At 43.3% G+C, this 13623-nt stretch overlaps 1 protein-coding gene across 5 annotated transcripts in view; it reads right to left on the bottom strand.

Moving 5' to 3' along the window:
• Positions 1-13623, bottom strand: part of ASPH (aspartate beta-hydroxylase) — a 456780-nt gene that overhangs the window by 234611 nt on the left and 208546 nt on the right. For all 5 annotated transcript variants that reach the window (XM_033933439.1, XM_033933442.1, XM_033933441.1 and 2 more), the window contains one exon: positions 13394-13471. In XM_033933439.1, the coding sequence (XP_033789330.1) occupies positions 13394-13471 (78 nt within the window). The remainder of the gene's footprint in view (positions 1-13393; positions 13472-13623) is intronic.

Genomic DNA, 13623 nt, shown 5'->3' with positions numbered 1-13623 from the left:
CTGCCGGGTCCTGCCTACTTTCTGTTTCCGCGAAGGCAGGACCCGGCGGCATTTCCCCCAATAGGCTGATTACGATCTTGGGCTGATCAGCCTTCCTCTTCCCGACCGCAGAATTGACGTCGGGGAGAGGAATGCTGGTTGGCCGAAGCAGGGAGAGCTTGGGGCCTGTTATTGGTGGCATTTGGGTCCTGGTCCCCGATGGCGATAGCAATGGCAGTGGCTTGGGGGAGGGCAGGGAGAAAGAAAGAAAAAGGGCAGGCAGGGAGACAGAAGGAAAGAAGAGAAACAGAAAAAAAAAAGAAAGGGAGGCAGAGAGAAAGAAAGGGCAGGGAAGAGGAAGGAAAAGTTGGGGGAAGGAATGAGGTCTGGAGGAGAGGAAGCATACAGGCTAAAAGAAGGGAAGAAAGATTGGATGCACAGTCAGAAGAAGAAAGTGCAACCAGAGACTCATGAAATCACCAGACAAGGTAGGAAAAATGATTTTATTTTAAATTTAGTGATCAAAATGTGTCTGAATTTATATCTGCTGTCTATATTTTACACTAAGGTCCCCTTTTACTAAACCGCAATAGAGGTTTTTAGCGCAGGGAGCCTATGAATGTCGAGAGCAGCGCTGGGCATTCAGCGCAGCTCTCTGCGCTAAAAACTGCTATCGTGGTTTAGTAAAAAAGGAGGGAGTATATTTGTCTATTTTTGTATGGTTGTTACTGAGGTGATAGTGCATAGAGTCATCTGCTTTGACCTCTTTGAAAAACCCTGGAATAGGAATGATAATTAACATTTTCTATGCGTACAGTGTGCTTTGTGTTTTTTTTTTATTTTATTGTTGGTAGATCATTTTGACTTGGTCATTTAGAAAGTAGCTCGCAAGCCCAAAAAGTGTGGGCACCCCTGCCCAAGAGTATCGATTATACCGCCCCTAAAACATCTTAAGTTAGACGTTACATAAGTAGAAGTCTATTTAAAACATCCCTGATGAGGTCAAAACATTACCATATTACCTGAAGTCCGCCACATCTATATATAGCTCTACATGATTCTTTGTGAGTGAGTGAAAAAGATAGAGTGATAAAGAGACATAGTATTAGTGTGAGAGACAGTGTGTGTGAGAGAGAGAGACAGAGGGTAAGAGTGTGATAGAGAGATAGTGTATGAGTGTGTGTGAGCAAGTGACTGTGTGAGTGAAAGATGGTGTGATGGGAGAAAGAAGGGAGCCTAATTAGGTACTCCCCACTTGAGCTGAAGGTCCTAGTGGAGCTGTGCCTCCATTACAGGAGGTACCTTTCAATATCAGCAATAGAGCCACCCCCCAGTGCCTCCCTAAGGGCCTGGTGCTTGATCAGGAGCACCCTCCAGAGGTGAGTGTCAGCCAGTGGCCTCCACTATTTAAGCCCTAGATATAGGCAGCCTGTGCTCATTAGGGCCTCAGGAGCTGTTATGGGGCCCAGATAACACCTATAACCTCCTAATATGAGGAGCCCTAATGATGTCAGCCCCCACTAGCCCCCTTAACCCTCCCTGCAAGCAGCCTGTCGCTATTTATCTAAGGCTATGTGTGGAGCATTGCACCGCATGTCACAAGTAACAATCATGTATGCGAAGCTAAGAAGGTCCATCATTTTCCACCAACTTGTGTCTTGTAAGCACTTTGGGATCCACAGGGATCTCGAATCCTTGAGGCACCGGTATAGGCAGGTATAGAGGGAGAACCCCAGGCCTCATCCAGCGTCTGAAACGGTACCTCAGAGCTCAAAGTAAGTACCCCTACAAACTCCCTGGTTCCCCATCATGTCCTAGATGCGATGTGCCTACCTCTTCTCTGCACTTGGAACTCCCAAGACCTAAATAAGATGATATGGGAAGGATAGGGGGAAGGGGAAACATATATCCACCAGTACCTATCAGTTCCAAAGAATACATTTTCCCAAACACTCATATATAGTTCATTGCTACAGCTGGGGAAAAGAAATAAACAGTCTCCACCAACACCAGATATCGAACTCACAAACCTTGGCACTGCAACCCCTCAGCCCAAACCACCATGCCACATAGTCAGCTGACAGAAGGGAAAGGGATGAAGGACAGTACAATGTCAAGAGGGCACTCACTGTATCCCTGGCCTCTCAAACCAATAACCCCTCACAAACCCCAAACTACACTCATTGCATACATCACAGTCAACTCCACTGCCTTGAAAGACATACCTGAAAAACTTCAAAACTAGCATTTCCAGTACATTTTCTCAGCAAAGGCCTCCCCTAAACCACTCTCTCTCTCTTTTCCTCCCCCAACAACAATGTATTATTTCTATAGCGCTACCAGGCGCACGTAGCACTGCACATGTAAAATAGTCCCTGCTCAGAACCCTACCTAAATTCATTATGTGCTCCTCTCCTTCCCCGTGCATCTTCAAAGATTATTTCTCAGTAATGGGTTACACTGCCAACTCAAACACCACTCAGTTAGCCAATAGTTAGCATAACTCCTACACATAGACATATCCCCTACCCTCAAACCAAGAGCAATGCTTAGGCAATAGTACAAGCTTCCCTGGTGGACTTCAGGCAGCATCGAAATATGTGATTCCTAACATGTCTGCTCCCACAGCCCTGTCCACACACAATGATCCCGTCCGTGCAAAACCAGAATCTGCAGACATTCAGACAAATGGTTTGACAATGAACTACTTCAACTCAAACAGCAATGCAGATGTCTCGAAAGAGAATGGAGAAAAAATAACCAACACACAAAAGCAGTTTGGAGAACAATACAAACAAAAGCTAAAAGAAAAAAGAAAGACACCAATCGGATAGGCACAGAAATCCAAGACACCAAGAAACTTTTCAAATTACTAAAGGAACTCACAGACACCAAGCCTTACCTGACCACCAAAGTCTCCCCTCCCCCAACAGTCACCCAACTGGCTGAATTCTTTAGAAACAAAATCTCAACAGCCAGGAATACATTCACTGGGATCCCAAACCACCTTGACAAGATCACAATACCCCCAAAGAAAAAAAAAAGAGTTCAGTGCAGCAGACAGAACCTGATCAGACTTCCCAGACATACAATGGTCCAACCTGAGCAGACTACAATAAATACAGTCACGCAGCATGTGACCACTGCCCCCCATACCTGTTAAAATCCTCCAGCACAAAATTCTGCACCCACCTCATGCAGTGGATTAGTTGCAAGCTTACAGAGGGCCAATTCCCAGAAGATCTCAATGAAATCATCATCACCCTTAAGGGAACAACAGCCATCCAACTATAGCCTCAATACTGCTATATGTCAGGCTAATGGAAGGTCTTATAGCAAAACTTCTCACCGACTATGTAGAACAGGGGTGTCAAACTCAATTACATTAAGGGGCCGAAATCCAAAACACAGGCTAAGTTGCGGGCCAAACCCTGCCCAATCTCCGCCCCAGACCCCACCCCCTATGCAAATACAGGACATGCCCCCTATGCAAATATGGGACCAAAAACTAGAAGCACTAATATATTAAAAAATAAACCCTAAGATTCAAGACTCTGCATGCAGTACAACCCTCAGAGAAAAAGCAGTGCAAAAGATAGACAGCAGGTTAAAATTCTCAAAATTGACACAATTCAAACACTAAATTGAAAATAAAATCATTCACCCTCCCTTTGTTGTCTCCCTCCCTCCATGCTGTGCCTCCCTCCGGCGGGTGTCTTACCTTCTGGCCGGCTCCAACCTGGCCAATTTATGCAGCCCGTGATCCGATGCCCCCGGTGTTATCTTGTGGCGGCTCCCTCCTCCTCACAGCTGCAGTGTGCACGAAGCCGCATGCAGCGGCTCAAGTGTCCTGCGCCTGAACCGGAAGCATTACTTCTGACATCATGTCAGAAGTAATGCTTCTGGATGAGGCGCGAGACGTGCAAGGAACCACTGCATCGGACTGCAGGACGCATAAAACGACCAGGCGGGCATGATTTGGCCCGTGGGCCTTGAGTTTGATACCTGTGATCTATAAAGCCATAACATACTCCACCCCTCACAATCAGGCTTCAGGGCCAAGTACAGCATAGAGACACTACTAGGCTCTCTCTTAGACACAGCTAGACAACACCTGAGCAAAGGCAAGAAAATGTTAGTCATATAACTCGATCACACCGCAGCATTTGACCTGGTAGATCATGGCATCCTGCTACAAACACTGGAAGCAATAGGAATCACAGGTAGGGTTTACACTTGGTTTAAAGGATTCCTTCACTCCATGAGATATACTGTAGAGTTAAAACAAACAAAGAAAAATCAGAATCCTGAATCAACCCCAGTGGAGTCCTCCAAGGCTCTTCTCTAGCTCCATCACTCTTCATAGCCACACTCGGTACTTGCTTGGACAAACTAGGCATAACTTCATACAGCTACACAGATGATATCACCATCCTCCTTCCTTTCGACCAACCTACCCCCAACTCAACAAACATGCTACACATTAACACTAGAAACAGTGTCACAATGGATGATAGACCACAAACTAAAGCTGAACCAAGACAAAACTAAATTCCTACTTCTTGTAAAAACCAAACTCAACCATAACAAACCTAGAAATAAACTCCATCACATACCCTATGCAACTCAACCTAAAACTGCTGGGAATAATGATAGACAAAGGCTGCTCCATACAGCTACAAATCAGCAAAATAGTCCAGAAAGCCTTTGATGCCATGCGCAACCTAAGACAAATCTGAAAATAATTCAACAAAACAATTCAAACTCCTGGTCCAGTCCCTAGTCCTGGGACTCCTAGACTACTGTAATGTCCCATACCTGCCATGCCCTGCCAACATGATAAAACAATTACAAACAGTGCAAAATTCAGCTCTCAAACTGATATACTCGCAAAAAATACAACCACTCGCACTGGCTCCCTGTACAAGCACATATATACTACAAATTCTACTGCACCCTATTCAAAGCCCTGAATAGCAATGGACCAACCTAACTAAACAATTGCCTAACCAGGAACAACTCACTCCCCAATCAAAGGCATACAATGCAAGAAAATGTATGATGGCCTATTAGCCACCCAAGCAGCGAAACTAGACCACCATCTCTCCAACCTGCTGACCATGACACCCAACTCAAAACCTTTAGGAAAGAATTAAAAACCAAGTTATTTAAGAAATTTGTCAATGATATAACCTTCTCAATATATCCCCAGATACTAAATGCTTCTTTTAACTATCTATATTGTAATTTCTCTGGGTATGCCCAGACCAATTCTTTTGTAATCCGCCTAGAACCGAAAGGGATTGGCAGAATAGAATACACTAATGTAATGTAATTGCTGGACTACCCCTGTCACACACTGCCAAACCACCCTTCAAGATTCTATGCTGTCATCTCATTGGTGCCACCCCTCAGACCAGACTCCCTGGTGCCAGAAAAAAAAACAACACATACCTGTGCTATTCCCTGCCTCTCAGCAAGACTATTATGCAACCTATGTATGAAGTGGTCACCCAGCTCTTAAGCTTTTACCACACACAAGCCAACATCAGCAGGCCTAGGAAGCAGGGCAGAAGGCAAGCCAGGAAGCCCAGAGCCAGAAAGAGGTGGACCAGGGGGCCTGGAAGGTGCCATTTCAGGATGCTGAGGATCAATCAGCAGATATGTGACCCCTGGAGGGGGATGAGGAGGGGGAAGAGCCTTGAGGGCCACCCATCCAGCCCCAAAGACCGGATGCCATGGCAGTGCCCCCCCCCCCCCCCCCATATGCATCTCCTGTAGCAAGTACTACACAGGTTGGTCCTGGACCAAATACTGGTGGTCCTGTAGCAGCTGATGCAGCTATTCTAACAGCCTCATAAAGAGACTGGCCAGAGGGGCACAACAATAGGTAGACTCAAGAGGTCAACAGTCCATTGAGGGCCAGATCCTGTTTCCAACTGTAACAATCCAGCTCACAAATAGCTGGCAACATCCCAATGTCTGAAATGGACATTATGAGGCTTATCTTTCCCATAGTCTGTAGACTTTATCAACTGCCTTTCATCAGGACATATGGATATATGCAGTAAGTCATTATCAGTCTACTTGATGTTCTGGCTGCTATGCTAAATGCTATCACCACATTCTCTGCCAATAATTGCAAGAGTAGATGTATTATGTTGAAAAGCTAATTACAAAGTGATATTTAAGGCTAGTGTGTTTTCCAATTGTTGTTTTTTTTTTAATATGTGTGTCCTGATCCTGTGACTACAGTAGGAAGATATGGATTTGTTGGGCCCATGTTCCCACAAAGGAAGGGTACTCTCCCGAGTTATGAAATAGTGCTATAAAGTACTGAAGGCTATCAGCATGTCTGAAATCTCCCAGAAATAATAAAATTTTGGCACTTCAAGGAATAGAATGTGCAGATGACTAATTATTGACACTTTGAGATCATGCTCACTGAATAATGCCAGACTATGAGCTAGATTCACTAAGCAAACCGATTGTGTACCGATTGGTTTGCGACCCCTTTGCGACCCAATTTTCCCCGGCCCGATTCACTTATCTCTTTGCTGACCGTCCTTCGATCTGCGCATGCAAATGAGGGGAATGGCATGCTAAGTAGGCAGAGACGCGATTCAATAACCAAAACCCTGCAAAACCGACTGGGCTGGCCGATCACAAACAAGCGACTGCCGAAGACCAGTTGCTGAAGCCCTTTCCGACTGCACTGTTTTTCTGATCTCTTCCCCAAATTCCTGCATTCAGCCCTGCTTCCTGCTTTCAGACTTGCCCACCTGCCCCGATCTCCTGCCTGCCCCGAACTCTTGCAGCCCCGACTCTCCCACCCTTCCCTGAAGTGCAAGCCCATGATTTTAATCTGCAAGCTTAAAGCGGGTTAAAACCACGGGCTCCAAAAGATTTTTTTTTTAAATTTTCTACCAGGCCCGGAGGTCCAGCACATGCATAGACCATCTACAGATGGTCTGCACATGCGCTGGGATAGCTATAGAGCGATCCGGGCAAGCAGTTAGGGCATGATTAAGATCGCCCTCATTTTCATGGGGAGGATTCATGAATCAGCCCCCCGGACAAGGAACTGATCCCTCACAGATCGGATCGGTGCCCTTAATGAAATTGTTCTCTGAAGATGTCGGACACTGTTAAATATGCTGCTTTAATTGGATAGACTTGTGTTGCTCCACTTAGACTTATTTGATATCATTTTAATTTTAAGAAGCAATTTTTTCTAAGTTTATTCCTGTATTACTCTTTTGTTAACTAGTATTCTAGAATGTCTATATTAATTTCCCCAAAATGTGGAAGCAATGAGTAAAATATGAAAAGAGTAAAATGGAAAGAATAAAATAAAAATTACTATTTTTAATAATTTCAAAATTATTGACAGGGAGAAGCACCCCTGTATCTAGAGCAGGTCACTGAAACAGCATAGTGGCCAATGAGGAAGAGCAGTAGCCATCAGGGACCATGGCCATGAAGCCAGCAGAATCATGTGTGGGGCCTTGGAAAATGTGTAAATAGCTGTTTCCCAGATACATGTAACAGAAGGGACATGTTAAGAATGTTTATTAATCCAAACAAGACAAGGAGATGTTGTGAAAAACAGGTTACCAAGAGCAGCAAAATGGTACGTCAAGATGACGATTGTCAGATGATATACAACTGTTTCCAAGAATACAGAGAGCTGTGACTACTGTGACAGCACATCACATGTGAAAAGTAATGCAAGCAGATACCACTTTCACCTAAGCCAGGGGTGTCCAATGTCGGTCCTCGAGGGCCGCAATCCAGTCGGGTTTTCAGGATTTCCCCAATGAATATGCATTGAAAGCAGTGCATGCAAATAGATCTCATGCATATTCATTGGGGAAATCCTGAAAACCCGACTCGAGGACCGACATTGGACACCCCTGACCTAAGCAATACAGACATGAACTGCTAGACATCCACATTTTTCCCTCAATAATCACCTACTTAGATGTCTTACCTATTCGCCCAACCACAGGACAATCTAATTTTTTAAGGCATTCTCGACAACAAAAACATCCAAGTTCAAAACGTCCAAACTCAAGCTATTTAGGCATAGGAGGGGCCAGCATTGTAATGGACTGGCCACACAGATATGCTAACAGAGTAGTAGGGTAGTTTAGAGAGCACCTCTGTGAACTTTACATAAAGAGTGTCAGATGTTCATCTCACCATAACCTCTCCCACCCTTTATAGTGTTTTGTGAGCCCTTCAAAACTCCCCAAAAACCCACTATACCTACCTGTCTACCAATCCCCATTAGCCCTTATTCCTTCAGGTGCCACTTGTAGCAGTATAGTAGAGTTTTGGTGGGCTCACACTTTCCACCATAAATGTAGCAGACAGAGTAGGATATAGGCCAGGCTCCCCCCTCTCTATGGTTCCCTACATCAGTGGTTCCCAACCCTGTCCTGGAGGACCACCAGGCCAATCAGGTTTTCAGGCTAGCCCTAATGAATATGCATGGAGCAGATTTGCATGCCTGTCATGTCCATTATATGCAAATCTCTCTCATGCATATTCATTAGGGCTAGCCTGAAAACCTGATTGGCCTGGTGGTCCTCCAGGACAGGGTTGGGAACCACTGCCCTACATCACCCATCAAATAAATCCAGACACCTGCTTGCTGCTTTATTTGGCTTCCCTATACCAGATGCTGCTGTTCTAAAGACAGATATGTACTTTTTTTTTCAGATCTTTGGGGAGTGAGAGGGAGTCAGTGACCTCTGGGGGAGTGTGTGTGAGTGTGTGGGGGGGGGGAGAGGGGAGGTCATACTTTCATATGTCCAGTGGTCATCTGGGTCAGTTTGGATATCTTTGTGGTACTTGGATACTTCTAAAACAGGTCTAGCTCCAGTTGTCTAGCTTCATCCAGGAAGTCCTGGGAAAGGTTCGGTTATCGCTGCAAGATGTCCAAGTTTAAACACGCCCTGAGCCTGCACATAACATGCCTCCCAACACACACCCTTGAATTCTGGATGAACAGCGAGAGAAACTGTAGTCTCGCTACATGTCCAGGAAACCAGTTTCAAAAATTGGCACTTGGACGTCCCAGCATTTAGAATGTCCAAGTGCCAACTTAGCCAGTTGTTTGAACATCTTAGTTTTTTTTTTAATGTGCCCCTATTAGTTTCCTACATCGGACAAGTCCTGCACCCTCTATCCTAACCCCTTAAGTAAGCACATCATAGTTGGTGGGACTCTTGGTAGCACCTGCTCTTCTCCTTACTCCTTGTGTAACTTTGAAGTACAGTGTGGAAGTATACTTGGACCTCCCTCCAGCTCCTTCTGCATCATTCTGGATATAGGCATATCCCATTTTCCTCTTTTGAGGATTTGATTCTCCTCTTTTTGACCACAAGCAGAATGTACTTAGGTCTTGGGTCTTATCTCCTACCATTCAGGCCTCCAGAGTGTCCTCTCACCACTGCTAGGTTCCAATCCTTCTCCTCATGTTGGATGTGAAACTGACAGCAAGAAATACTTTTTCACAGAAAGGGTAGTGGATGCCCGGAATACCCTTCCAGGAGAGGTGATGGTTTCAAAAATAATGAGAACTAAACAAGCTTAGCAGTGATTAGATTGTTAACACCAGTAATTAAGAAGCAAAGCCAGTGCTGAGTAAATTTCTATGGTCCGTGACCTGTATATGGTAAAACAGATCAGGATGGGCTGGAGTAAGCTTTGACGGCAACTCAAGCAGTGGGGCCCTGAAAATAGCAAAGGCAAATCAAGTGTGCATATGTAGTTTTACATCATACTTTATGAATTTATCTCGTTGGGCAGACTGAATAAACCATATGGCATCTTTCTCTGTTGTCATCTACTATGTTATTATGAGCTGCACCTCACTGCTGACAGAGCAGCTTCTATTGCTGCAATGTGGGGGAACTTCATGAGATCGTTCACTATGACTTCCCATTCCACATTGAGCAGAGAATGAAAGGCAGTGATAAGAGAAGAAAGGAGCAGTGAATGAAAATCTGAGGAAGGAAAAGTGCAAGCATGAGGAGGGGAATAGAGAACACAAGTATATGGGGGAGGAAGTAGTTACATATATATGGAGAAAATGTGGAATTAGCAATTGGTGGCATATGAACAAATTCTATTCTGGCTTGGCTTATCTCCAACTAGTGTTTTTTGCTCTAGTTATTTTTTACTATATCCATGCTCCCACCTGCCAGCAATTAGTTTACATGTGAAAGTTTTTTGCCGATGATGCTTGGGGGGAAGAGTGTGGATACCCCTCTCCGTTAGTCTGAGGCTTTTCTTTTGCTTTAAAATTATAATTACTTTCTCTGGCATTGGTGTGTGTTATTTTCCATGGAGTGATTTTTTTTTCTATGGTGTAATTGATTTTCCTCCATTCCTCCTTTTTTCTTTTTTGTGTTCTAGATTCTATTTAGTACATTTTTCCAAACCAGCCTAGTATACTAGGCCTGGCTCAGATGGTCACACACACACTATAATGGGAGTATTAATTAATTATATCTAATTCTTTAAAAAAATTCTAAACCTTCTACAAAGAAAAAGAATTATTAATCTTCAAACCAATTATTTAATTCTAAATTATTTTTTAAAACCATAAAAATCAGTGTACCATACAAGCTTATAAACACAGGATACTAGAAGATCACCAATAATACTCCATACTTATAACAATAATAGTCAATCAGTTCTATCTTTAGAAAGCTGGAGTGGCGATGGGAGCTACTGTAGCTCCTGTTGTAGCATGTTTGTAAATGGCAGAATTCGAACAACAGTTTGTTTACCAATCTCAGGTTTTTGTTAATATCATTATATGGCGTAGATTCATTGATGATATTTTCTTTATTTGGAAGGGAGAAAAGGATGAAGTTTATCAATTTTTGCACTATTTAAATCAATGTAATCCGCACTTGTTTTCTCAGAGACTGTTCATGCTAGTCAGATAAATTTTCTGGATGTAACTGTCAATTATGAACATGGGAGGTTTGATACTTTCATTTATCGGAAGAAAACAGATAGGAATACTTTGTTGCATTATGGTAGCCATCATCCTAAGAATTTGAAACAAAGTATCCCAGTTGGGCAGATTTTAACAGCGGGATCTGGATAGTCCCTGCTGCTGTCCATCAACAACCCCCTTTTCTCCATACCCACCCCTAAATAAAACCAACACACTTTACTATGGAATATAGCCACAGCTCTTTATTTAATCCACAATAACCAATAAATTAACTTTGCATATATTAACATCATTAACATATTGAACCTCAATTGAACAACATCAACAAGCTCCTCCCGAGCTACCCCGTGCAAACATCAACATTTGCCCCCAACCCCGCCACAAACAACAAAAGTCTGAGAGGTGGCATGACCTCATGCCCCTTTAACCCGGGTCACCTGAGGCTCGGCTCCCAGCCGGCCCACCGCTCATTGCCGGATGAGCCCCAGCACCTTGGGAGACCCGCCTTCCCGAGCCACTAAGGCCACAAACCCAAGGGCGGGCGGGCGGGAGAAAAACCGCCCTGGAGGACCCTAAACAAACTGAGTCCACCAAGGTCCCAGTTTTATCTACTACCCTGCGCCATCCATCATCCCGATCTTGTCCAATCCTATACTCGCCTTTTGGCACGAATCCCTCCCCTATTACTTCCTTAAGTCTACCCTACTAATGGTCCCCTCCCCAGCTTGCCTTGCGGGCAACACGAGGGCCTCCCAGCCCCGTGTTACAATACGCCCGTCGAGACAAGCTCTCGGGCTACTCTTTATATTAAAAAGATTATGTTCATCTGAGCAAGAATTTAAACATCAGGAATTTAAGGAACGGGGATATCCTAATGGATGTTTAAAGAAGGCCTATAAACGTGTCTTTAATGTTCATCGGGAGTGGCTAAATCAGAAATCTCAGCCAGTAAGACAAGATATTTTAACATGTGTTCTCCCTTAGTAGAGTGGCCTTTGGGCTGCTAATAGTTGGGAGCCAATCAGTTTATACAACATCAATGGTGATCATGTGATTTAAGAAATGTAGAGCGGGTGTATAGTTTACTGCTTTGAGAGCATTTGATATTGGCTGTGCCGTTATGAAGTCCTGCATGGGACTCTATTCCAATGTGAGGCTGTATGCTGTTCGAGAGTATGTATTAAAAGATATGTTATAATATTTAATGTTGCTGTTAAGAGTTTGAATGTGTATTGATATGTGGCTGTTTTTTCAGAGTGTGGTATATATCTTCCTCTTGAGAAAGCTGGAAGAGAAACACGTATGGTGTCAAACAACTACCGGAGACTGCATACTGTGTTGAGGAAGTCTGTGATATTGGATATTTTTGAATTATACTGATTGTTTGAGTTTACGAATAAGGATTTCTGAATCGATGAGCTTGAACATTGGTTGTTTTTACATGAAAGTTTTTGGTTGGATTTTTTCACTTTTGTTTGGGAGCATTAAGCCCTTTGGAATTTGCAGCTGAGCCCAGGATAATACGACTACCTTAGAAGATAAGAACTTCAGAAGATAAGTACTCCTTCATTCTGATGAACTGATTGACTATTATTGTTATAAGTATGGAGTATTATTGGTGATCTTCCAGTATCCTGTGTTTATAAGCTTGTATGGTACACTGATTGTTATGGTTTTAAAAAATTATTTAAAATTAAATAACTGGTTTGAAGATTAATAATTCTTTTTCTTTGTAGAAGGTTCTGGTTCAGATGGTGTCATATACACAAAGCTGATAGATCTAGTCTGTGGATTTTAAAATGCTCTCAGTAATGCATTCTAGACTAGCTCAACATTGTACTTATCAGCCAGAGACAAGCTTCTATTGCTGCATCTCCCCCATCTCAGCTGCTACTATTTGGGTTTTGTCCAGGTACTTGTGATGAATTGGCCTCCGTGAAGATGGGATACTGGACTAGATGGATCATTGGTCAGACCTAGTATGTTCTTATGATCAGGGGGAGAGACTATAAGGTTTTTCTATGAATTGCAGTAGACCAGCCTTTGATGCTCTACACCAGAGGTTCTCAACCCAAAATTTGAGAGATCCTGAAAATCTGGCTGCCTGGGTATTTCATCAATGAATTCACATGAGATAGATTTGCATGTACTCCCTCCATTTCAGTCAAGTTTACCTCATGAACATGCATTGTGAATATCTGGAAAAGTATTGTTCCACAATAATTTTGTTTTCTTTGACTTTCTCACTGCTTTGCTACTGAGACCCAAACACTTATCTTTTATTTCAGCTCATTCAAACGTGACACAAAGCAAGCCAAATAATTATCTTTTAGTGTGGTGCAGTAACTCTGATCTCTAAGGCCCAAAGAAATGAAAGGTGCCCCTTACTTTATTCCAGGTGTGGCCTTCCATTTCTCACCATCAGGACCTTACCTGATTCCACAGATCGTGCCACTCCAGGATGAATGAAATCTTCAGCCTCTCTTTCAGGGATAGATCGCTCTTTAAGTCCTGCATTTGTCAGTTATAAAGTTAACATTAGCATTTATTCTACAATGGGCTCCTGTTCAAGTACAACACATAACTGGTAGCAAAACATTAAATTGTGCTATGCAATAAAGTTGAGATTGGGTAGAGACATATAATTCTGCAGGATGATCATA

The sequence above is a fragment of the Geotrypetes seraphini genome, chromosome 2 (genome assembly GCF_902459505.1).
Source record: "Geotrypetes seraphini chromosome 2, aGeoSer1.1, whole genome shotgun sequence".
NCBI classification, from domain to species: domain Eukaryota; kingdom Metazoa; phylum Chordata; class Amphibia; order Gymnophiona; family Dermophiidae; genus Geotrypetes; species Geotrypetes seraphini.
Note: the sequence above shows the minus strand (reverse complement) of the source record. Positions and strands in the feature narration are given on the sequence as shown.